General features: G+C 37.5%; 2 protein-coding genes across 5 annotated transcripts; one reads left to right on the top strand and one right to left on the bottom strand.

Moving 5' to 3' along the window:
- Positions 1-211: 211 nt before the first annotated feature.
- srsf5b (serine and arginine rich splicing factor 5b) lies at positions 212-16,931 on the top strand. Of its 4 annotated transcripts, XR_015941663.1 has the most exons (10): positions 215-526; positions 2,130-2,271; positions 3,116-3,186; positions 3,663-3,761; positions 4,919-4,988; positions 7,012-7,085; positions 8,173-8,277; positions 9,393-9,827; positions 14,331-14,914; positions 15,942-16,931. XR_015941663.1 is itself a non-coding variant. In XM_088648400.1 (8 exons), exons 2-8 carry the CDS (start codon positions 2,146-2,148, stop codon positions 9,631-9,633), a joined length of 786 nt encoding a protein of 261 aa, XP_088504526.1. In that variant the 5' UTR covers positions 212-526; positions 2,133-2,145; the 3' UTR covers positions 9,634-10,256. The 4 variants fall into 4 exon arrangements, 2 of the variants coding, with proteins under 2 accessions (XP_088504526.1, XP_088504525.1); XR_015941662.1 differs by lacking the exons at positions 14,331-14,914; positions 15,942-16,931 and adding an exon at positions 9,984-10,256; XM_088648400.1 differs by lacking the exons at positions 14,331-14,914; positions 15,942-16,931 and having other exon boundaries at positions 212-526; positions 2,133-2,271; positions 9,393-10,256.
- slc10a1 (solute carrier family 10 member 1) lies at positions 10,573-16,422 on the bottom strand. The gene is made up of 5 exons (XM_088648396.1): positions 15,992-16,422; positions 14,443-14,647; positions 13,619-13,797; positions 12,773-12,972; positions 10,573-11,686 (listed from the first exon to the last, which is right to left on the bottom strand). Exons 1-5 carry the CDS (start codon positions 16,420-16,422, stop codon positions 11,628-11,630), a joined length of 1,074 nt encoding a protein of 357 aa, XP_088504522.1. The 3' UTR covers positions 10,573-11,627.
- Positions 16,932-26,615: the final 9,684 nt, after the last annotated feature.

The following is a 26,615-nucleotide window of genomic DNA, read 5'->3' as shown; positions in this document are numbered from 1 at the left end:
AAGAGCTGCTTTCCTAAATATTAGTGTTGGATCAACATGCTGGTTTATGAAGCTTGCAGTTCCATCTAGTGGGTAACATGAGTCTTTGCATGGCCCACGTGGAGGAAAAAGCATTGTGTTAGGTGTCTCAGCACACCGTACAAAACATGGCGGAGGCTCAAATACAGGAATATACACTATAATGGGACAATATCTGTTTCTAGACTACCATAATTAACTGCAACCATTACATATAATGTAAAATTATTTAACATTTCAAATTTTTTAGAGTTCTATGCGATAGTCAACGGCGATTTAGTCGAAATACTAATTAAATCTAGCACATTTTACTGGTGTGGCAAATATCTATATTATCATTTTCCGTAGCTGCTGCTTGTAGATCACGAATTGAGAGCCAGAAATGCTGTTGCCGATGGGTTAGCATTTTCAGCCAATGGCTGAGGAGAAGAAGTGGGTGGACTTGTATAGTTCAGGCTCCATTTTGTGTTTGCAGCTGTGCGTCATTTAAGAGGTTATTTAACAGAAGGTAAGCAACTGTGTTTTAACAATTTAGACGACAGTTAAGCTTTCATGTTTCTGATAGGCGTGTGGTTACTAATGCCTTTGATTTTTTTTAAAGACCTTGCGTCTATCATTTAGATACTGTCTTTGTTTTTTTTTTTAAACGTATTTATGTCATTGCAGTTTACTCCAGGCATTTTGATAAATTTGTGCGTGGCCTTAATGGTGTGGCAGTAACATACTAACATTAAAGGTTTGTCGGCCAAATAATCACTGTTCTGTAAGAAAAGAATACTTAACGTAATATTTTCCAAAAGAGTATTTTACGTGTGAAATCTAGCCTGGATATTAAGTCCATTTCTGGCTGATAAATAGGTAACTATTTTTTTAATTTTAGCACGCTATCTATAGGAAAACATATTTTTATGAAATCTAACGTGGCTTTGAATTCTCTTAGTTTTTATTTGTCATTATTTGTTTTGACTGCTTGGGGTGGAATGAGTGGGATGGTTTCTTTATTACTATCTACGTAGTTTTAGTTAGCCTGTACTGCTACGTTGAATACAATGGCACGGGAAAGTAGGTCATTTTAATTTAACCTGTTTTGCATTACTGTCTCGACCTCAGATGTTTAGAATTAGCTGCAAATGAATGTGGATTATACATAATTGCTGTCATTTCTGAACAAGGTTATTGCTGCTCAGAAAATGATAACGTTTAATATAGTTTAAAATAAAGTGAGAGTACATGTTCTATGAAACTAATGAACAATCTGAGAATAAGATATTTTTATCTATATGTATTACGTTAAGGCTGGATATGTTGCTTCTTTCATGATTTCATGCTTTGCATCTATGTAAGGAACGGTAAAGCTAAGCCATCCCTGACTTTTGGCTTTTCAGATACTGGGCCTGTGTTGGCTTCTGGAAGAGATGTAATTGCTTATATGTTGTGCAATGTAGCTTTGAGCATAATGAATTGATAGTTTAGCTTCAGCCTATATTCTTATTACAATTGCTAATTGGGTGCATTCTAAGAACCCATTTCCATTTGCTATCCTATAGAGTTGAAAGAGTGGCACGTTTTGTTTAAGCATCACAGTTAATATATTCAATGAAATATGTGTATCTGTACTGTAGTTGTTTATGTGAACTGCAATTATTTAAACCTTTATAGTTACAAAGACAGCTGGATTTCTGTTCTTCTGTGAAAAGAAAACAGAACATTCCCATTTTTTGTTTTGAGATACAATTGCTAACAGTCTTAGAACTGTTTCCCTTAATTTAATAAAAGTTATGTAGGCATGAATTTATAAAAATATAGCATTTGTTATATAATTCTTACTTTGCAAATGGTAATTGGTGAAGGCTGCACAGTTTTGTGTGACTACAGTAACCTGGTTACATGGTGAGCACTAAAAAGTTTTTCTATATTTAATTATATTCTAGATGGCCATATATGATGATTGATGACCAGGTATGTTTTGAATGCACATATTTAGATCTTAAAGCCAGTTTGAGAATCTAACAGAGACAGAGGTCATGGGGTGGTCGTGTTGGGGATGATGAAGATGTCAAACTTAGTTTGCAAAGCTTTTTAAATATCATTTGATTTTATGTGATTGACAGCAGGAAACCCCTGAAGATGAGTGGCTGTCGTGTTTTCATTGGCCGTCTTAACCCCTCAGCTCGGGAGAAGGATGTCGAGAAATTTTTTAAGGGGTACGGGAGAATTCGGGACATCGACTTGAAGCGTGGCTTCGGTTTTGTGGTAGGTTTTCTGTGTGGTCTGGTTTAGAACCGTCTTCAGAATGCACACCCCTTTTTATAGACAATATGAAAATTTGTGTGAATTATTCTCTGTAATGGTAGTGGGATGCCATTTATTGAGCTGTAATTGCAATTATAGGACTGAAATCAAATTCATTATTCAGTAATCCATTTATCCATCATTCTTCAAATTCTGTAGACAGTGTTAGCACATTGAACAACCACAATTATTCCAGTTTGCAAAGGCATCTTAAACATAAAAAAAATATTTTTTTTTTATTTGAGATTGTGCGCTATTCACAGGGACTTACCTTCAGGAGTCAGTTACAGAACTGGAAACAAATACTGGTGCAGAACACTATTTAGTGTAGATTATGTTTTTTAGAATACAGTGTAAAACAAGGTGTTATGTAGAAGCACAGTACACATTATATGTAACTCAGGATTTTCAGCAATGTGAGACTGCTCTATGTGGGAAGGAGGAGTTTCGAGCAAACATTGGAATGTAGGCATACATTCACACTGTACATCTTTACCCTGATACCCAAGTCAAGCTCTCTGAGCAGGTTTTACATACAGTATATTGACAAAGTTGAAGTCTGATTTAGCTTTTTTCTTTGGAGTTGAATTCACTCAGGAAAGTATGTTGATGCCAAACTGTTCATTATTTTACATGAAGTTCTTATTGTTTAAAAACATGGCCAAAAGCCTATATTTTGGCTTTTGGACTGTTTGACTTTATGTGCTGTCAATCCTGTTTGTAACGGAATAACATCGGACAATGAGGTGAGCCCAGCAGAGTACATTGTCTCCACTCTTGCGCTGATGGTGCTTGCTGATTGCAGGAATTTGATGACCCTCGTGACGCAGAAGATGCAGTGTATGAACTGGACGGGAAAGAGCTCTGCAATGAGAGGTCAGCTGGATTGAATCTAATACATTCCACCTGGATATAATGTGGTTGTTCCTACCAAATGAGATTTGGGTTAAGATCCTAGAATAGCAAGGATAAGAGCAGAAAAATCAGTTTTTAGTTGGTAGAGTATTGTTTAGTATTGGCGTGTGTGACTTGCTGAAATTCCAGGGAGGTATTGTCAGAATGCGTCCTGACAGCAATCACTGTCTTTATTTTTTCTCGTCTTGTAGAACAGAATATTAATTTGAAAGAAAAAGAGAACAGAATTATAAATATGGTCATTTAAATGTAACATTTTAAAAGTGTCCATTTTTATTTGCCTTTTTTAATGGAAGACTGCAGTATAGACCATCAGTTTGGTTCAGGTGAAAGTGGCCTTCAGAAAGCTGGATTGTGTCACTCTGGTTGTAGGAGGAGAGGAGGCCCAAAGATAATTTTACGGAGAGTTAATGCACCCTATTTTTTTTCCCCGTCAGAGTTACAATCGAGCATGCCCGCGTGCGGCTGCGTGGAGGGAGAGGACGAGGAGGACGCTTCCCGGACCGCTACAGCGAAAGGCCGCGGGACAGTCGGAGGTATGCAGCCCTGGCCTCAGGCCTGCCTATTCTCTTTGGGCTCTAAGCATTTTCTCAACAGGTAGTTAATAAGGGCATGTCCTGCTTTATGCTTGTTACTCCCCAGGATAGGCTTCGGCTCCCCCACAGCTCTGAATTGGATGAAGCAGTTAGAAAATGGATCTATGGATAACAAATTATGAGCTATGATTGTTTACTTTGTTGCTGTGTGATGGCTACCTATAATCCTCAATTATACAATGCCAAGATGTAGCACACCACAGGCAAAGTCAATATTAAACTCTCTGCCTCTCGTGTAGTTGAGAGTTTAAACCCTCTGGCGCTTCTTTTTTGCCCTGATTGGGTGCCTTGGTTACTTGCCGTCAGTGAGAGCAGGGTCAAGGCTTCCATGCCACATTACAGTCCTGGGCTCACAGTGAGGAAAGACACGGATGTCTTGCCTTGGCTTAATTGTGTTTTGTCTTCATTCCTCCCTGCATGGATATGGAGTTTTGGGGAATTCAAATGGGAAATCAAAGGGTAAATCGCATATACATGCTTACACAAATTTACCATTTCATTATGAACTATTTTTTAAAACAAATATCAGTTTTTATTTGGCCATGCGCAACACATTCAATTAGATACCTAAAGGTCTCTGGAGATTCTTATTGATCTGGTCCATAGTAGACCATACTGGGCTGATTTTCTTGTTTAATAATACAAAGTACTTTATTAAAAGTCAAGAGCTAGACGCCCTTGCCTGGGTTCAATCCCAGGTAGGGGCAAGCGATGTAGCTTGTTCTAATTCCTTCCGGACGGCTCCCAGGTCCACTCAGCCTGCTTTCCAAGTGAGTACCAGGGTTAATCCTTCTGGGGGTAATAGCCCAGCTGTGTCGGTTGGTAGAGAAAAATGGTGGCCCTTGCCCCCCATTCCCCATGGGCCTTTAAGGCCTAAAAAGGGACCTACCACCTTATTAAAAGTACTTATTGAAATTTGTGTTTATTATCGGTCACATGAGGTTAGATTTATCTGCAGTTAGAACTTGGTGAGGACTAGTTGAAGGTCAAATATGTCTAAACATGTAAAACTATAGAATTATAAGGGGGTGTACTTTCTTTTTCATGTCACACTATATTATATTAATGTTTCAGTTAATTTATTCCCCTCCCCGTAGGAATCCTCCTCCTCTTCGTACAGAAAACAGGCTCATCGTGGAAAATCTGTCCTCCAGAGTCAGCTGGCAGGTGCGTTTAATTTCAGTCTTTTACCTAAGGTCAGTATTAGTTGTCAGAGTTTGTTTTATTCAGAAATCTCCAAAGTGTAACGTAATTATTAAAAACATAAGAAGATTGTGATTTTCAGTAACTCATAAAAGCATTATGTAAAAGTAAAAAATGGTTGTTTTTTAAATGGCAGGCAGAAAGGAAAACACAACTGTTAACATTTGTACAGTTAAAATAATATGAAAACTGTTGACAAGGCTGTTCTCATGTGCACTGACTTGGTATCAGATCAAGCAGTTACAGTTCTTCCTTAAATAAGCAGGATTAAAGATTACATTTTATGTAAGGGTCCATTAGAACATTCATCTTTTTTAATTTATGAAGTTTTTTTTCTTTACTTGTTGCCTCTGTTTTAACCACGTGTTAACCCCTTTATTTGCCAGCCTCTGTTGTTTCGTATGGAAGAGATTGCCTTCGGGCGTGGAGTTCAGGGCCTCAGTGTCGGTCTCTCTGGGTTGAACGTGGTTCATACCAGCCAGTCTGTGCTACTACCACACCTAGTTGACACGGGGGGCCTCCTGCAGATCGTTTGAGCTCTTGCTGGGTCCTCGCTGTAAAGTCGCGGGCTGCACTTCCTTCAAAAAGTGCCGTCTGGTTCCCTTTGCTGCGATCAAGCAAGCGCCAGAGAGGGAGAGTGTGTGTTGATCGATTCGTTAATTTGAGAAGCTCCAATCCTTCCCCGCGTGGTGCGAGTTGGTTCCAGGTGACACAGGAAAATTCGAGGTGCGAGCTTTTTTTTAGGAGACCCCGTGTCTTGGTCCAAGGTATTAGTGAACACTTCCACCTTTCCTTCGTCAGCTGCAGAGCCAGCCAGACAGTAAAACTGAGTGAAGGGTGGAAAAGACTGACACCCTGCTAATTTGGGGCTAAATTACATTTCCTATGGGGAAATTAAAAAGGAAGTAATAGAAATGTTTTAATGCAGCTTGCAATTTTCAGAATTCAAATGCAATAGTGCTAACTTTGGGGTCCAAGAATGTAAGCTTGGTTAAATTCAATATTCCAAATTTTTGCCCTGAGCTGCTTTGAAAGATATAGCTGCACCACACTCTTATAAAGTAAAATATTCTGAATCAAGTAGTTTTTTCTTATATTTGGACATGCTGCTATTGCATTTTTTAAATTCCTGGTCATTATTTCATACTATGCATTTGTGTTCTGTGTTCTGGCCTCACGAAAAGTAACTGTCTTCTATTGTGTTTTACTGGAAGGTTTTCATGCCAGTGTTAAAAGGACTTTCTGAAAGTAAATAATGTGTGCGATATTGATGTTTAAGGATCTAAATAGACAAACCTTGGCAAATTTTGGGAAGGGAAAAGGTAAATAATAATGCCTTGAGAGTTTGGCTTGTTCAGTCCTATGGTCTAGTTAAAGTGAATGTGTTCTCAAGATTATATGTAAAATATAAGAATGTGTGTTGCAGCTATTTCTTCAATATATTTTCCAAGAAAGTACTTAGTTTTTATAGATTTATGATGTTACTTAATGTTCTTGTACACTGTATGTCACTGATCAGGAGCTCTGGAAGGTGCACTATCCTGGCCCTTCAGAACAAATAAGTACTGGACAGTGCTGCTGTTAGATTGTTTTATGAAAAACTTTCTTTTGAAAATTATTTTGTCTAGAAAATTAAGAACTAAAAGTAATAAATACTACCTTTAATTGAAATCACTTCATTGCTAATTTTAAGTTGGAACTAGTAGTGATCTGGGTAGCACCATAACATGAGTAAATATGATTATATTTATATAGATTACTAGCTCACAACTGTGCTGAGTCACATTTATTTTTAAATAAATTAAAAGTATCTGTTTAACAAAAATAGCTGAAATCTTAATCTGGGTAATTCTTGGACCCCTTTCCCCAGCTAGGGTAGGCTGTATCTTTGTATACCTAACATTCTTTTAGTTAGCCATGAATACATACATTGATTCTACACCTTTTTACATTAAACCATCCCTAACTAGTCTGGTCTTGTATGTAGGATCTGAAAGATTTCATGAGACAGGCTGGAGAGGTTACTTTTGCGGATGCCCACAGACCTAAACTTAATGAAGGGTAAGATTTATTTATGTCTTATGTCTAATGATGCATTATTGTCTTGCATACTGTATATTAATTACATTTATATACTGGTTTTTGGGTGTATAGAGCAAGCTGTCCAGCCACGTTTTTGAAGCCAATACCCTGCATTCTTACAATAAACAGCTGCATAAGATTAGCTACTTACAACAAAATGGGCTAGATGGGTCAAATGGCCTTCTCTTGTTTGTAACCTTTTCATTTGCATAAGTATTGCATGCATTAATGGCACATACAAAGTGCTACACTTACCGTTAACTCGGAGGTAAAAAGCAGTTTTTACTGTGGAACTGAGAACGTCTCCACTACTTCATTCCCTTGAAGGCCAAGCATAGGTAATGCAGTGTATGAGTAAAAATGATTCTATATACCAAGTCATAAAGCAAAATATTTCTTCAGCTTTTCTGTAAATTGTCTTAACACTATATAAGATCCTTCAGTCTGTAATATGCAGTTGAAATACGGAGCATTAAAAGAGACTGCGCTTCCCAGGAGCTCCAGTTGGCTTTACTGGCACATGGGCTTGAGCCTGTGACATATCATTAATTAACTATGACTGCAATTCCCCAAACTGCAGGACAGAATGAACTGGACAACCATTGTGGTTATTGTGGGTTAAGTCAGCAAGGACTCTCAGCTCACAGCACCACATGTGTAGCCCTGTCACTAAGGGACACGTCACCTTTCGAGTTGGTGCTTAGCCTCTGGTAGGGGGCTGAGTTGCTTGTCTTTATGGTGAAAAGGGGAAGGTAGGTAGTTGGAGGAGCCTGCCTTGCGTGAGATCACAGGGTTCCTAGCTGCGAACTGAGATGAGAAAAATACTATTAGCTCTTACAGATAGAAGTAGTATAGTATAGTAGTATTAAAAAAAAAACATTAATATTTTGTCCAAATAAGCTGCCTGCTTGCTTTGTTTTCATAAACAAATGTTAAAATTTGTTGTCCTGTTTAATCCTTAATTGGTGGTGTTAGAACACTTCATCTGTATTTGTAATATTTCTCTTGACTTTAATCTTCTGAGAGGAGCATATGGTTGGTTAACAGTGCTTTACTTGCTCTACAGGGTGGTAGAGTTTGCCTCTTACAGCGATTTGAAAAATGCTCTTGAAAAGCTGTCTGGAAAAGAAATCAATGGGCGAAAAATCAAACTCACAGAACTGAAAAGGAGGTGAGTCTTTTCCTCCGCTCCTCTTGGTGGTGGTTCTTGTCTGTGCCATGGGTGACCAGGGGAGAGAGCATGTTTGGTCAGTGAGCAGGGATCACTGAGTAAACTCGGGGGGGTATTTTATAGAGTAGCCAATCAAACCCAATTAGATGTCTTTTGAAGTTGCAAGAAGACTGGAGCCTTCCACTTAGTTATATAGTGTGTAATTATACAGGATAAAACAGCATTGCATGATCGAGAAGCTTAACTGTCTTCAGTTACAATTGTAAGGTTGGTTTGGCCCTGTAGGCAATTGAGTCATGCACTTAGGTCATTGGAGATTCTGAGAATTTGGAGAGATTGGGCTCACTGATTTAACATAGCAAAATGGGCCACTTCTCTTTGGGAGGCACTGGATCAAACTACATTCATAAGCACATGAGTTTGTGGGTCCTTCTAGCACTTTGCAAGGCTGTTTCAGGTTTGGAGCACAGAAACCTCTGTGACACAGGAAGCAAAAAATAATAATAATAATAATTGCTTACACTTATATAGCGCTTTTCTGGATACTGTACTCAAAGCGCTTTACAGGTAATGGGGACTCCCCTCCACCACCACCAATGTGCAGCCACACCTGGATGATGCAACGGCAGCCATAGTGCGCCAGAACGCTCACCACCATCAGTGGGGAGGAGAGCAGAGTAATGAAGCCAATTCATAGAGGGGGATTATTATTTGGAGGACATGATTGGTAAGGGGCAATGGAAACTTTGGCCAGGACGCTGGCCTTAAACCCCTTCTCTTTTCGAGAAACGCCCTGGGATTTTTAATGACCACAGAGTCAGGACCTCGGGTTTACGTCTCACCCGAAGGACGGCACCTGTTTACAGCACAGCGTGCCCATCACTTTACTGAGGCATAAACCGCAGGGTGAGCACCGCCCTGCTGGCCTCACTAACACCTCTTCCAGCAGCAACCTTAGTTTTTAATCTCTGTCCAGGTACTGACCCAGCTCACGCCTGCTTAGCTTCAGTGGGTTGTCAGTTGTGAGTTGCAGGTTGATACGGTTGCTGGCGAAGAGGCTGCATGCACTTCTCTCATTTTCTGACCCCTGCTAAAATGGGACACTTTTCCTGCAGGTCTAGGACTCGCTCGCGATCCGACAGCTCCTCTCGCTCCAGGTCCAGCTCTCGCTCCCGGAGCCGCTCCAGGTCCCGGAGCTCCAGGTCCACCAGCCGCTCCCGGTCGGCCAGTGGTTCTCCCACCCGCGACAAGGACTCAAAGCACGGCTCCCGGGCTCATTCCAGCTCTCCGCCCGCAGGCGAGTGTCCGCGGCCCCGCTCCGAGTCGCACTCGCCGCGCTCCGAGGGTGGCCACTGAGCCCCGCCGCGGCTCACAGCCTCTGGACTGCGTTGGCCCAGGTCCGCACTCTTCTAACGGGCCTTCTGTCCCTGGGCTCTGCGGACGTGCTGTTGATGCAGGCGCGGGTGGCGCTGCCCGTAGTCCTCAGTCACGGGGTTTGGAGTGTGCTGTGGACTGAGAGAACTGACATCTTACCACTTCGCCAGCACGAGGTAAGACCACTTAGGGGCTGGAAATCTAGTGGTTGTGGGCTCACTGATTTAAACACAATAAACAAAAATCCCTGTGAGATTTGTTGTTTTCTGACTTCATATTTAAAATTGATTGTAAGGTTCTGTATTTGTATCTTTGTTTCCCGCATCTGCAAGCTGATTTCAAACCTGCCGTTTTCAATAACCGATAGGACTTGATGGACCTGTGAGAAAACTTTCGGCAAACAGTTCTTCCTCTCTGCTGGAGGGATGTAAAATAATGTTTGGGGTTTTTTTAATGGTTCTGTGTTTTCCCATGCTGTTTGATATAAAAATCAACTTGAGCAGTTGATGGTTCGATTCATTTTACATCATATCCTGGAAAATGTTTCAGTTAACATTGTAAAATATTCTTTATGTGCAACTTAAGAATAAATACAAACATACAAACCAGTGTCGTTCTGTATCTCTTAGGGTTACAACTTTTAAAGCTTTTTGATCAAGGATAAGGAGTTTGAATAAGTTGGTGTTCCACATATTATCCTATTGTATGTATCGGATCTCTGTTTAAGGTGTCAGAATCAGGAAAAGGCTTCAGTTAGTCTACTTATGCAGTCAATCATGTGTAACAAATTTAAAATGACACTTCTTAAACATTTTGTATTCTTTATAGAAAGGATGTACTAATGGGAATGAAGTACACTAGAAATTCATAAAACTTGAAGTTACAGCACATTTGATGGGGAAAGAATCTTGAAATTATGCATTTTTACACAAAGGATAACTTTAATGTTTAATGTCCAGTTCTAGAGGCTGTTTCAACAACAACAAAATATTTTTAGTAAAATCCTGTGGGACTTTGTCTTCCATCTGTGATTTGGAAATCAGGTGTTAACAGACGGTGGTTGTTCTCTTATTAACAATGCAAATACAAGTTCAGACGTGCAGAAATGAAAATACCAATTTGAAAATCGCATACTATTTCTTAAAAAAAACAACAACCCAAGGATTTTAATTCAGGTACATAACAGTTCTGGTTTATTATATCTAATGCCCTGTAATTAATAATAAGAACTAATTCTGCTACATTAATAACTGATAGAGAAACTTTATATACAATTACAGTCCACAAGTTTGGTTAAGTGTTTGAAAGATGGGATTTATAAAAAATGTTCCATAAACAGGAACAAAGCCTGGGTGAATTTAACATTTTAGAACTAATTTGAAATACCATATCCTTTGCTGTTTTGTATAAATTGTTCCAATTACAGAAGTTATGGAAAGAAATTATTTGTTAAGAGCTTCGATGGTCATATTATACCGACAAATTATATTTTCTCCACGTAAAACATTGATGAAGAAAACATTATATAAACCAGGAACCCCATATTTATTTTGTATATTTAAATGGTGCTTTTATGCTTTCTGTATTTTCACTGAAATTATTAAAGAGATTTTCTAGACCAACTGTGAGTACACTATGAAGTAACAGATACTTTGATCTCACTTTCCCATTTCATAGTTCAGGTGTGACATAGCCAGGTTTGTCCATATCAAAGACCTCATGTTTTATTCTTTGTGTAACTGAGGACAATTGAGAGACAATAAGGTCAGTGCAATGAAGTATTCTACATTCTACAGTCCAGCCCCCTCATAAGGCCACTGCTGCATGAAAATATCTTCACAAAACAGACATTATTCTTGCACTATTAAGCGAAATCCTTAGAGATTCACAAAAAGTAAGGGTGTTCACTTAAATATATTTGTTAGCATGCAGTTTGACCTTGCTCTGGCGTATTTGCTTGTGTATTTATGGGAGCCTCATATCTTCATTTCTTCTGCATTGATGTCGACAGACACATAGGTCGTCTTTTGTGGCTCTGAAGTGGGAGGAAAGAAAGCAAGATGAAATAATCTTATTTATTGATCATTGATTGCTGTTATTATAATTGCCGTGTTGAGCGGGTATATTAAGCCACGTATTGGATGAAATCCTGTCCTGCATGCCTTGCTGTGCAGTAGCTCTTTTGGGTCAGTGATGTACAGCAGACTGCCTAAATTGGAAGTCTGATAGAAGATCACAGAACAGAATTCCTTTTTGTCTTGTCATTGCTAGGATTTAAAGGTAACGGAAAGTGCTACACTTAGTACTAGATAGTCATTATTGGTAGTTTTTGGTCTTTCTCTGATAATGTTTTATGCGCTTTTACTCATAACTACTTTTGATGTTTTGTTCAGATTTACTATAGATCCCCAAAGTCACTCCATGACATTGACTTGTGAGTCATGTAAACATTTATACAGACACACAGTTTCTTTCCTTCATAAAAGCCCCAACTGCTTACATGATAACACAATAATTAAAAGTATCTACCTCTCACTCACAGCAATGTACTGTACCATACCCTGGTATTTCTCACTCTGCCAATAAACATTCTACTTGACCAGTTGATTACTAAGTAAATAGGTGAAGTAATAAAAGGAGTTTAGTAACGGAATTGACTAATGTGCTCTTTAAAGAAAGCTTGTGGGGAAATTGGATCACAGTAGAAACCTGGCAGTCCATAACTTTGACCAGTCTGCTTTTTAAATTCACTAATGCCCCTAGTTCTGATCATGGCTACTTGAGTTGAAAGTTTGTTAGCCAGCTAAATGCAAGCTGAGAAATGCCTGTATAACACACAATGTTTCTACATTCCTGTGTTTGTCTTATTTACATTTTCAGAACACGACTAAATATGTGAAGTCTCCAAAACATAAGTGAAATATTTTTCACATTAACAAAGAATTTAAATTTTTAACATTTTCATGAATATCACAGGCATTATTGCTAGGTGTTCCTGCTATACCAGGGGAGAATGAACTGAACTCCAGCCAGTAGGACTGCTTCCTCCTGTAAAACTATTGTCAGATTTTCATAAGAATATGAGAACTTGTTTTCTGATGTTCATTACTAAATGACTTACCTTCTACAGGAAGCCTAAGCCTTCGGTAACATCTGAAGGCAATTATTAAGACCATGGCCTCCCCAGACTGGAAAAGGATGTATATGAGTGGGAACAGGTACAAGGGTCCAATTACTTCTGGGGGGAATGCCACTTTAAGGATGGTTGAGCACAGCTGGATATTCTGACAGCCTGTCTCCATGGACACTGTCCTTTTACACCTGAGGAAGGGAGGGAAGAGTAACTCACTGGTTTTGTGCAATGAAATTGGAAGACAATTTTAAGATGGTAACTTATTAAAAACCAGCGTCTGGGCTTCATGAGTGATGATGGCAAATGAACTGAAACTGAAACCAGGCCTTGAATGTGTACATTGTGTGTTATGTAACTGTGTAGTGAGTCATTTCAAGAGCAAAGGAGTTCCTCACAATACAAATTGAAAAGCAGTTGGTGAATGTTAAGATATCTTAAGTTTATTTTTGCAGACAAGGTTTGGTATTGCATATATTAAATGGAAATAATGCTATGGTAACTTAATATATTTCCTTCAGCCAATTCAGGATTTTTTTCCAGAACTTTAATTACATAATAATTTCACAATCTTTGTAATTATTCTGAAAAATATTTTTTTTGTACAAGTTGCTACCAGCAGAGTGTATGTGATATTTTCTGTTAAGGGTCGGAAAGAGAAACTGTATAAAATACATACATGTGTTTTGTCACGTATTATGAGTTTTTAATGTGTCTAGAAACTGTATGTATGTACGTTTTTTTTTTCCAATTCCAGAAATGTTCGATGTAGTTTTCAGCTGTAAAATGTCAAAAATAGGGTTAAGATTAGGGTTATGTAAAAAGACTTTCTCTTACTGCTCGTTGAGGCAGAAGATGGAGGACAAGATGTACCCCAGCAGGTAGCCAGTGAGTGGCATTAGGGAAGCTGTGGCTATGAGCGAAGGAGACAGGACCACCCAGACAGTTCTCCCTATTGTAATGCCAGAGAGGATTCCTATTGCCACTGAGGCCATCAGCAGAGCACCCAGCCCCACCTGGAACAACAGAGCCACTGAGCATCAAGACCGCCGAAAACAGATCAGCCATTGCCATCGTTAGGTTTTGATCCATGTCTACGTTACTGTCAGTGTTACCGATCCTGCTTTTATACCTGTTAAATCCATTATTTGCATTTCTGGAAAGTTTATAGGATATGAAATTGGAATAAAACCAGCAATAAGTCTGTGTTTAGATTTTTAATGTTAAGTATGTATTGAAAATTCATATTTGAAGCACATTCATCCCTTTCAACACATTCTAGGCTTGTTCATTAAAAACGTAAGCAAAACGAGAATACGTGGAAGAGACTGAACCACTGAGCAACAGTTAAACCGGGGAGGTTTGCAGTGCTTTGATTTTAGGAAAAGCAGTTTCAGACTTGACTGATGCCTTCTTGTGGCTTGCAGCGAACTGGACTTTAATTTAGGTGAAAATAGCTTTTTAACTTTGAAATGATATCCCCAGACAGACTTTGTATAGAAAAGGTAAATTTAAGACCCCTTTTCATTTCACACATTTCTTTCTGCAGATTGCCCTACACTGGAGGTTGTTCAGTGAAGCAAACGAACAGAATGTGTAGGCAGTGTGGAAGTCAAATGGGTTTGGCACAATGGTGTGAGTGAGAGGTGGATTCATTTTACCCGCACAATGATCTGCGAATAGCGTGGCACCCGGGCATTGATGGCTATCCCAATGGCACAGGGGACCAGTGTCATGACCAGGGCCATGGTGATGCCTCCATAGGGAACTGCATTCTCCAAATTCGAGAATCCCTGACAATAGAGATATAGCAGCAGTGGCATCATTCCCAGGGCCAGCACTGTGGAGCATGTTGTCATCACAATACTGGAAAGGAGGCACAAGAAACAGCCTTTCTTAGCTTATCAATCTGTTTTCCCTGATAAAGCCTGGATCGGACGCCAGTCCATTACAAGGCACATGTAAACACAAACTTACACGCATTCGCACCAGGGCCACTTTCACAGAAGCCAATTAACCTACCAGCATGTCTTTGGACTGAGGGAGGAAACCCGGAAGTGAACATGGGGAGAACATACAAACTCCTCACAGATGGCACCCCAGGAATTGAACCCGGAGTTCCAGTCCTGCAAGGTAACAGTGCTAACCACCGTGCCACAGCGCTACGATATTTCTATCCTAAAAATCTCAACTCTGTGGCCTTTTTATGGTTGCTCAAAGACAAAAAAGCATCCATATTGAGCCTGGACTAGCCTTTTTACAAACTTGATTTGCCTGAAATAATAAATGCTAAGATAATTAATCATTAAAAACTTAACGAAAATAAACTTGTTGGTATAGGTTAATTTCTACAGTACGTGTAACTAACGTTATGGGTTGGGTTATTGAACATGTAATATTGCATTCAGGCACTAAATATATGTCATATGGCTATAAGATTATTCACAAAGCAGTTATTAATTTATTGACCTTTGTGAGGTTTGAAAATATGTTTATACTTTGTGGAAATGTAAAAAGTAACTGATACTAGGAATTTTTCTTTAAACTGCAAGTTTTTATATTCACTAGCCTTAAGAGACCCCAAGCTTTACAAATAATTTATCTTAAGTTTTGCCACTGTAAGTCCATCACAGTGAGACAATGGAAATGTCATCAGCTGAATTGATCATCAATTTTTTGCTTATTTAATAACAAAAATACACACAGGTGACTACTGATTTTTACTGGTGTAACTGCAGCATTATCCTGTATTTCTTAGTATTTAGAGTTGTGTTATTACTCTTTTTGATGTACTTAAATCATGTATTTTGTTTTGCATTTCTGTACCTTAATTGATTTTAATGTTGGAGCATTTGCAACTTTTGCCCTTACAATTACAATACAGTATATGCTCTGGACCCATGATGGTTGTAGAAGTAAATTTGCAGTTAAAAACAGGAGGTACCCATAATGGATACTTTGATTAGGAAATTCAAGATCTTCTGTACAAGCTGAAATGCAACAAATGCAACATGAGTACATGTTTACTTTATGTAGATAAAATGCAAAGTAACAGATGCCGCCAAAACAAATGAGCACTACAAAAACTATGAATTTGCTGTGGAAAGTAGAGACCCCATAAAAGAAGGGGTCAACATATTAAATGGTGTTATTTTTACAGAGATGATAACCAGCGGTTGATGAGAAAGGTGATGTCATGGATGACTGTACCTGAGGTTCATATCTCCATTCATAGCAAGAGCAAAGATGTTGGACAAGTTTCCTCCTGGACAGCAACCACAGATGAGAACGGTCACTGCTTCAATAGCACCAAGCTGAAACATTTTGGCCAAAGCAAAGGCTGTGATGGGCATAACGCCATACTGGGCTACCACAGCGATGCCTACACCCTTGGGTTTCAGAATGTGGGTTTTAATCTTGGAGATCTCCATGGTACAACCCAGGGAAATCATGGTGATGAACAGAATGAAGATGGTAATGGCACTAATGGCCTTGTCCATAGCCGGTGAAAAAGGTGACTGGAAGGTCCATGAGACATTGGACACTGAGACATTGAGGAGGTGGTTCTGGTACCAAAGACTGTCACCAGTATACTGCAACTCTGTCTGATTTATCATGTTGTCCATCCAGAAATTGACCATTAATTATTGACCTTTAAAGACAAAAATCAAACAGTATTCATCTATTAATAGTTGTGGTTAGAAGAATATGGAGATTTGGAACCTTTATAATGGAAGGTTTTAACAGCAATCTGAAAGCAATAAAAAGGTTCAATATCATTCAAGGTGCCAGAAATACAGTAAAGTAGTTCATTAATACAGTTTTAAACAAGCATGTTACCTCATGGCACAAAAATATTCTACGATTTTAACTCTCATAGTTCACATTGTGTATCCTGTACTAGTATTTTTTTAAATGAATATGGAAGGCAAGCCATAAGATTAGAAAAACATCACTTTGTTCATATCCTCTAGCAGGAAGCTCTGATTTATTTTCAGACTCAAAACCATGTGACACTGTCCAGTGCTTTCTTGCCAGTGAATTAAAACTTCCCAAAACATTTATACATTTATGCCAACAAGAAATGTATGCATGTGAAAATGAAATAAGCTTACTGTCACCATTGTTTCAATATACTTCTTTTTCCATTTTTGTTGGTTCATTAATATTTTCCATATTTATACAGTTAAAGAGCTTCATATAGTTGCTCTTTATCTTACAGAAAATATGTTTAGAATTGTAATATGGTTTTCAGACAAGGCCTACATCATAACTCTTATCAATTAATGTTTCTTTAAACCTACATACAGGGAGTAGTTCAAGTAGGTACAGTAGCTGCGTCAGTGTGCATAGGCTAGAAAGGACCAAGTTACACACCCAAAGAAGGCTCCACAGCCCAAATGTTGTGTTTCTTTTCTTCTCTTTTTTCGGCATGGAATAAACGTTTACTTGTTCCTTTACATACAGGGAGCTCAATCTATTATTTTGACCAGTCAGCAGCCCATGAGCTGAATGTTGCCTTAAAAAGACTTTCAAAGAAATCTGCATCTTTTCAATCTACTATTTTACAAACATAGACCTACGGAACTAGCCTTTCTGTCTTGACTGGCTTTCTTATTTTTTAGTTATTTTTAAGTAATGAAAAGAAGATATGAATGCTTCTACTATTTCTGAGAACAGGCACTGTGTTAGAAGCCTTTCATCGCTGTTTCATCCCACTGTTCAAACTGTTTCAACAAAACATTGCTACTCCTGGGCACACTGCCCTCAGTCTCTATGACAGCCATTCACAGTTTGTACACCAGCACACATTCACTGACATGATGCTAGACATTGTAAAGAATAATTTATACTTTTATACTAGTTTTTGACTGACATATTGGCATGATAACATAAAATTGCTCAAAATACTGACATTCAGAACAACAACTCATAGGATCGGATACATATTGCTATTTTTAACTCATCCACCTCATTTTTAAGGTTCTTTTAAGAAATCTATCTATTATAAAGTGCCATCCATAAGTACCGAGACACTGAAGTCAACATTTGCTTTTTTTGCTGTGTACTCAAGCAGTTCAGATTTGAGATGAAAAGATGAATATGAGGCAAAAGTACAGAATGTCACCTTTTATTTCTGGGTAATTCTGCGTATCAGTCCCTGTCCTTTTTTCCTTTATGTTAAAGCCTTCTTAGAGTTGTTGTTTTTTAATAACAGCTCAGATCGCTGTACCAAACCCATTCCAATGGCTCAGAAGAAAACATTGAGACTAAAAACAGTGCTTGTTTTGATCCTGGTGATCACCTTACCTTCTCAGTAGATCACTAGTAAAAACTGTCCTCCTCTTTCTGACACTAGCTCCTGTGCCTTGGATTTTTATGTTTCTGTTCTGCAGTGAGTTCTAAGCCTTTCTGTGAAAAACTCTGCTAGAGCTCCATAAAGCCATGTTGCCATGACATTCAGCTTCTGTGCTTGATTGGATGTGCTGCCAATGTAGAACACTCATTGTTCCACAGGTACTCCTTGGCAAAGTGATTTTACCATCAGACTCAACTATTCAGGTTATTGTTAAGTGACCAGAAGAAGGAATTTACTCCAAATCCAAATGAGCACAAAGACTCTGATGTTGATGTTTGCACCTTTTGCACTTAATAACAATTTTGCACTAAAAGTAAATGCTTCTATTATTGCTACCAGTAAAATGACTTTTTTTTAAATTAAAATGACCATTTACTCAATTTAATAAATAAAATATCTTCTCACCTGCTTTTTTTGTATTAAAACCCTTAAAGTAGCAACTTGTTTCAAGGCATTTAGGGATAGGTAAAGAAAAATAAGTTTGTGGAAACAGTGCAGAACTGTGTGATTTTCAATACAACAAATGAATCCAAACCAGACTATTAATATATTTTGCAATATACAGTAAGAGGTCTAATATTACAACTTATAAAACAATAAATAGTTTTGCAGGTTCAATTGATCATTTGACAAATCATTTTCCTAAATCGTGGGGAAAAAAATCAAAAGCATTTTGTTATAGTTTAGATTAAGACCGAATTTTTTACTTTAAGGCAAGAATGTTATGTACTAAGTTTAAAAAAAAAAGGATAAAAAGCAAAAGATGAAATGTCTATGTGTCTTTTTTATAACACTACAACTTTGAGTCCATAACTTTCAAAATAGACCAAAACTATTTCCTACCTTCATTGTGCATGCTCTGTCTCTTGCTGTGTGCTGTTAGTCTTTCTTGTTCTGTAGACTGCATGTAATTGCATCTCCGCAATCACACATTCTTCACCAAAACTTTGCTCACAGCAAGCAATGGGCTGTCTTATCACATGGCAGAGTGGTCACATGAAAGAGTGTATACTTCTTTTGTAAAAAGTGATATTTTAAAATCCATTCATATGATGTCTGAAATCCTTAAACTTCCACCTTGCCCTAAGGGTTTTTATACAGTATATAAGGTGCCTGATCCAGTCCAGTAACATTAATTCCTCTGAAGTACTGTGTAACTGGAAATCCATACCTGAAACTTTTTTTTCCAGTGACTAAAAGCAAAGTATTTTTAAGCAAATAATTTCAGTATACTGTTTTCATCTCAGAAATGCACCATCAGATGGCAGAAGCTTTTTTTTTACTGTATAAGACAGTAGACACGTTGACAGTTAACTGTTTCATTTAATTCAATTTGTTTACTTTTTGTTTAAAATTAAAAATAGATTCCTAACATTTTGTGCTGTGAAGAAATGTCAATTTCATGGACAAAGTCCCAACAGATTTCCTAGTCAAACACTATAAAATGTAAGAACTTTAGTGAGGAGATAAGATTGCTTTGTAGGCAGTGGGAGAAATACATTCCAGTTTTCGTTTTGGCTGACCACTTTGTTAATGGCCCTCTCTTCAAATGGTTCTACACATTTTTTAAATACAGATATTGAGATCAGTAAATTTAATAGTCATGAATAAATTATATAAATGTTGTCTAGTAAGTTAACATACTGCAAATATACAGTATCTACACTAATTCTGAAACTGTAAACAATATCCCATATGCTGTTGCTTGGAAGAATGTTTATACACTATAGAGAGGAAGGGGCAATTAACTTTGATCTGTCTCAGAAGTGCCAGAAAAGGGACAATACAAAAGTCACACCAGGTCTTAAATCCTCAGTACCTTATAAGCATATTAATTTCCTTCCAATGATGTCCCGTATTGTTGAGTTACAAATTATAGCACTTTTTTAAAGTGAATAATGAATGAATGTAAAGTAAAAAACCTGAATGTTTACATGTTAAATGCCAGCAAAAAATAAAACATGTTGAATGCATAAGCAAATCCCCTTTATTATGAGACACCTAAATCAGTTGCACAGAACTACTTCGTCACACCATTCCTTGAGTAGTCTCTGTCCATGTGCAGTGATAGTGTTTTAAATGACTTCAGAATAAATACTCCAAGGTCCCTTATTAAGATAGTGAATTTCAAGCAAAGGTTCAATGTTTTTTTTTCTATATCATCTAATGCTTTTTGCATTTACAATGAAGAACTATCAGTGGCTTCTTTTTTAAAAATGAGAGGAAGACGAGCGTGGGAAATCGGCTCCACATCAAATAGGGCAATTGTCTGGGCAGAGCTCGATTGTGGCTGTGAAACTGTGGAGCTCTTTCCCTTGGCACTGCCAGCTTGTCAGTTTACATAACCGAGTAGTTAGTAATGCTCCTGCTGTTCAGTCATTAAGAGCTCAGGGACAAGGGCTACAAACGCCACATGAAAAACTTCCCAGGCAAGATCTAGGTATCAAAAATAAGGAATAATGAGGCACAAAATCTGATTGCTTTTTACAGACTTTTAAATTGCGTCTGTTTTACGTAATGCTCTAACTGCAGTGAAAGGAAGAGTTGTCTCTCTTTCCCCTTTGGCAGTTTTAACTTTCTTTAACATAAGTCGACATAGCTTAACAGACTCATTTCTTCTGTGCTTTTACAAGGCAGGAATCATTAAAAGCTCAAGTGAACACAAAGACAGAAATAACAGTGTGTAAATGTTATTAACTGAAAGAAATGTTATTACATTTCTGGTAACAGGAATCATTTAGTTGAGATTCTTTGCAAGTCCCCCTTCTAATAACATGTGAAACAGGGCCACCTCTTATTTTGTGTACTGTATGATCATGCTGTGCTGTTATTCTTATGGTATTTAAAAAGTATTTTTGTGTCATTTAGATTATTTGTAAAAACAATGGGGATTTCTTTATATGACAACTGACTTATCACTCTATCCTATTTTAAACTAACTCCCTGTACTGGAATGAGTACAGGGGATATATTTTTCAAAACATTTTTGAATATAGGTTTGAACCTCATTTTGAAAATTCATCTGTAAGGCAGGATTTGTTGTGGTTCTTGAATAAAAATAAGTGTTTTTTAAAACTTAAAATGACGTGTTGAACTCACATCTAGGGTTAGATCATTAGACTACTTGTAGTGATGATGTTCTTTTTCTTCTTTGTCTCTAGTAGCAAACTGAGAAAAACAGCAAACTGAGAAAGGAAGTAATTGTTAGCCATGTCTACTATTCACTTTGAACTGCTGAGTCCCTGGTGATTTTTCCCAATCTATATGAAAATTAAAATCTTCCACAGAGAATTCAAAGCCTGGGATATACGTTGAATAGAAATCTTTTGGAAATTAGTTACAACTTTCTTCATTTTGATAGAAATGTTTAAAAGGTGATGCTCAAAAATAATTGCCTTGTTGGCTGATATTCTGCTCTCTGTGTGCTCTTGAATGTTCAAAGAGAATCTCGTTTGAAAGTGTGCTTTTATACCCTTGTTTTCCCAATCAGGGAATTAAATTGGGTTGCAAATACTACCCAAGCTGGAAGGCCAAGATGCAGATATATCTGTCCTTTTTTCTTGAACATCTTATCAGAGTCATTTAGAATACCTAGATATCAAGAAAAAAGGAAATCAAAATGTACATTGTTAGCATAAAATATTGCCATCTTCAATTGCGCAGACAGTAAACAGTGTCCTGGACACCCATTAGCTTTATTCACACTAATCTTCTTTTGTGAATTCATAAATCTTTATTAAGACTTACATACAGTATTTATTCACTGGGGGAATTTATCCTTGTCCTGTTTTACAGAAGTTTACTGTAGACATTTTGCTTGTAGCTTTGCTGTTTGCTGTTTTGCACTTGTAGCTTTGTGAATTAACAATGCAAGTGCAATAACTTCATTATCGCAGTTTTACTTTGTCTCTCTTTACCTTTTTTTTACAATTTGCTGAGCTTTTTGATGTGGCACAACAAAGGCAAATGGTTCTATTATCTCTTTTGTCTGACATTGCGTTGTTCATCACTAATATACAGTAGCCTACATCATTTTTGTAACCATAGAAAGGAAGGATAAATCAATAACAGTGGGGTTGAAATGACTTGTTCACAATCTGTTGATTTTACTTTAGGGAAATTTGCAAGGAGAAGTTGTTCTGTTTCCTAGCATTCTTTCAAGCATTCAGTCAAGCCAGTCTGAAGTGCAAAGTCAGCAACCCTGGTTATATTATCTGCTCTTAGATGATTGCAGATTGAATGTTTGGGATTGACAAAGGGGCTTGACTTGCTTGCGAAACGTGGGCTGTGTACAATTGTACCTTTTCTCTGATATTCAGGTGAGTTGTTTTCACCAATATCTTGAGGCATTGCAGACTAGAAATGGCAGACGTTGCCTAGAAATCCTCCATGTTGCAATTGACCTAGATCTCAGCAGATATCCAGAAGGGTCATTGGGTTCATGTGGAGTACAGGAGAGCAAGAATATGTGGTGCACTCCAGGGCTTGCACACTAACAGCTGACTGAAAAGGTTGGTCATCTGACTCTCACGCAAAAACACAAGATTTACTACAATATCCACCAAAAATATGCAATTTGCTATATGCAAGGAAGACTCCTTCCCAGACAGATTTCTAAAACACAATTTTATATTAATACAAAGCAATTGTCCTGATTTGAAGCAATTTTCAATATTTGTTTTAAATGAACAAGAAACAGGTACAATCTTCTTAAAGGTCCTTGTTGAAGAGATGAAAATTCTTATAAATTCCTGCTCTTCAGTTAGAATTTCTTTTTAACATTTGTGTTTTAAAATGCAGGTCAGCAACATATGATTAATCAAGGAAAACAAACTGTGCTCCAACTTGGAGTATTGAAATGTTGAACATATTTTCCTGCTCTTGATACTCTTCGTAAAACGTTTACTTACATTGTGTCGTTAAAGATGCAGAATATTATGCTATTTTGTATTTTAAACACAAACATAGGGATTATTTTTAAATAATACTTAAGTAATATACTGTAGAGTTTGTATTGTTATTGTTGTATTGGGATATTTGCAAATGGAGTGTTTTCCTTCAGTGTGATGTGCTTGATATGTCCCCTTACTGTGTCTGAATTAAAAAATAAATAAATGCAGAGGTAACCCACAGGGTGCAAGCGCCCCCTTGTGTATGCAGACTAAATTGACACTCACTCAAGAGGCGCAGTAACGACAATACAAGCATTCAGACCATGGAGGTATTAAGCACTATAAGGCCAAATACAGGATAATGACAATAAAAGGATATAAGCACGTAGCACATTGTACTATACTAAAAATTAAACACTTGTTTAATGTTTTTTCTTTGATTTTTATTTGAATATTTAAGGAAGGTTTTCACCTCAATGCGGAAATCACATTGTTGAAGAGAGGTAATTTTAAGTTATGAATCTGTATTTTGAATGTTTGAAAAATAAATTTCTCTGTTCCTGACAGCAAACTTTTGGCTTTTTCGATTTCTTTCTGTGGCCAATGGGAACAAAACCTTCTCAGATCCATAACTGGCCCCAAAACCAGCAGGTCTCCCTTTTCCACCTGTCAGTCAGAAGCATTCTTGTTAGGGTTCTGAAATCTGCCCGTGTCTGTGTCCAGGGTGTGGTCTCCATGGTGCCACAACAGGTTCCTCTGATCAGCTTCCCATTAACTGCTCTGCACATAGCCTATTGCAAGGTTCAATGCCAGTTGAAAACCGGACTGTGTTTGACACCAGAGTGGAAAGTTAGTGCAACATTCAAGATGTGAGAACAAAAGATGTACTAATGGCATACTGTACATATACATTTGTCCATGACTAGCAACATCAGAAACTAAATAATGATCTTAACAACAGCAGAGAGACATTGCCACAACATTTAGGATTTACAGGATTACAAATGTCTGTCTAATATTCCTGGATTAACACTCTTTGGCCTATAACACCACAGATAACTATAGTATTGTACTGTGCTATTAAAGCCTGAGCTTAATGGATGATCCCAAACAGCAAATAAGCCTATAAGTAAATATTTGCACTGTTTTTCAAAAACACAAGCTGTCTGAACTGATTTTCTTAATAAAGGAAATGTACATTTTAAGAAAGCGCCCATTGATTCACAAAAAGATGTTTGACTTGTGCTTATATAAATTAACACAACACAGTAGACTAATATTCTCTGTATTAGCAATCTTTGTCATCAATTGTTGCATCAAGTAAATATTCGTTTGAAATACTTAATACTCCTTTTGGATTTGTTCAGTGTGATCTACTGTTCACACTATGAAGAATGCCGAGTGTAGGGTTCATAAATGCTACATTCTATAGAGCAATGTTTATGTTATGTTAAACCTTTTATCCAAATATTGTCTCATTAAATAGAGATACTTAGAAATCTGAGTCAAATTCAGAGTTAAAATCAGCTCTTTCCTCCTTTACCATATCTATTCTGTTGCTTGGATGCATTTTTGCTGGTCCTGCTATTCTTTAAATATAAAAGATATTAGATTGCTTCAGACTGCCATCCATTTGTTATGCTTATATCAGACCAGAAAACTGGAAGAAGTTATGTCAATTTTTCATTAAATTAAAATTAATGTAATGAATTAGGATTAAATAATTGTTTATTTATTTAATTATATGGTGGAATTGCCTGCTGGTGCCACTGAGCCAGAGTTAATTTATAAAACCACCAGTTTTTTAACACAGGTGAAATATAGGGGGCCTTTAAAAATACTGAAGATGTTACAGTACCTAAAGAGACCAGTGATGGTGGAGGGGACACAGGGCTGCCGTCTGGGGTCTCATAATTATATAAACTTTGTGACAACACAGGGTTTCTACCTTTTCATTTCATAAAAAGCAATATGGGCGTAAAATGGATATTACCAAAATTAATGAAAATTCCATCATTTGCACTAGGAGGAAGGTAGAATACAGCTAGTTTTGGTGGCGTGACCTCGTCACTGGATTTACCTGAGTAAAACAGGTGGGCAGTGAAGCCATTTTCAACTCTGTGGTCTCAGTGTCATCGAATAGACCATGGTGAACGAAACAAAGGGATTTTGAAAACAGCAACAACAATGAAAATACTAAATCAATGCTTATGGGATTTTAGAACACTGTGATGATTAATAGCAGCAATATTGTTTAGTCTCTGTTTTTTAAGTATTAAACCTCTGAAATTGATGTTGGGGAGATTTGGAGATAAGGCTATTTGAATGACTGCTGGTTTCAGAAGACATTTATTAAAACATAAACCTGTTCATCCATAACACTGTGGTTTCCTTCCTAGAAATGTAACACTTTCACATTTTCTACTTTCATGTTAAAAAAGAAAGCTGAGGCAAATGGAAAAACTATGTGTCAAGGATAAAAGTAAAATGTTGTCTGACAACAATGACACCTAAAAATACATGAGTTACATTGCTGCACGGAGGTGTACGTATGTGTACTATTCTGGCATTTTTTTAAATAGAGTAGGCAGTGATTAGGAACAAAATATACAATATGAAAGTTTAAACACTAGAGGCTAGGCTGGTATTTCCTTCTTGTCATTTGCTGTTTGGCAAAATGCACAGAAGCACAGAAGCTTTCTTTCAACATTGACCGACACAGCCTGTTGCCAATGCACAAGGAAGATATGATGAAATAATCTGTACATGCTGTTCAAGGAAGAAATAAAGGTTTTCTCTCCCACGGCATTCAGTCATAGTGATTTCACACCTTCTGCTAAATGACACAAATTACTTTATAAATTCTACTGAGCTTTCTGTGGTAGAGAATGAAAAAGCATGCTTAACACAGAAACAAGAAAAAGGACATGAAAAATATCCATAGCTCCAGACATCTCATGTTATTCGTTCAAGTAATATCAGTAGTACGATACAGGGCGTTCCAGAGGGTTGTTGGGTGTTGAAACTCTTGAGAAACTGCTATACTATTAAGGGAAATCTTACATCATCGTTCTGAAAACATAAAACTGTAGTTATCCCTCAAAATATGTTATATATATATAACATACTCCTTAACAAACTTGCCGTCAAAAGTTATTTATTTACTTCAAGGGATTATGACCAGTTAACAATGTGTAATAGTCATTAGTCCATTCATTACAGGTTTGTCTGTCAGTGTTTCATGCTCCCTCACTTTGAGCTTTTATTTTTTTTCAAATGCTTAAAAGCTTAGCTTTTTTGGAAACTCAGTGATCCATTTGATAAGTGAAAGGAAGACAACACACTGTATGGGCATCAAATGTTTAAGTAGAAGACATGGTTATTACAGTACCTGCATTGCATTACATATTCATTCTGAGAAACATAACAAAGTGGGATGCCATGATGAATCATTAAGCCCCTACTGTTTTCGTATTGAAATCCTCTGGAAACTCTTTGTGAGTTGGCTTGCACTGAAAGACCCAAAAATGAGTGGGCTGGGATAACTATTTTGCAAAACTCTCACTTTGTAAAAACAACTGGT

The sequence above is a fragment of the Lepisosteus platostomus genome, chromosome 10 (genome assembly GCF_059453375.1).
Source record: "Lepisosteus platostomus isolate fLepPlt1 chromosome 10, fLepPlt1.hap1, whole genome shotgun sequence".
NCBI lineage: Eukaryota > Metazoa > Chordata > Actinopteri > Semionotiformes > Lepisosteidae > Lepisosteus > Lepisosteus platostomus.
The sequence above is the reverse complement of the archived record's forward strand: the minus strand, read 5'-3'. Positions and strand labels throughout refer to the sequence as shown.

Coding starts and splice junctions, on each gene's coding strand:
- srsf5b (XM_088648400.1), top strand. CDS start 2,146: ATGAGTGGCTGTCGTGTTTTCATTGGCCGTCTTAACCCCTCAGCTCGG. Junction 7,086..8,172: donor AGACCTAAACTTAATGAAGG/GTAAGATTTATT, acceptor CTTGCTCTACAG/GGTGGTAGAGTTTGCCTCTT. Junction 8,278..9,392: donor CTCACAGAACTGAAAAGGAG/GTGAGTCTTTTC, acceptor CTTTTCCTGCAG/GTCTAGGACTCGCTCGCGAT.
- slc10a1 (XM_088648396.1), bottom strand. CDS start 16,422: ATGGTCAATTTCTGGATGGACAACATGATAAATCAGACAGAGTTGCAG. Junction 13,798..14,442: donor ATTCGCAGATCATTGTGCGG/GTAAAATGAATC, acceptor CTGTTGTTCCAG/GTGGGGCTGGGTGCTCTGCT. Junction 12,973..13,618: donor ATCTTCTGCCTCAACGAGCA/GTAAGAGAAAGT, acceptor TCCCTTCCTCAG/GTGTAAAAGGACAGTGTCCA.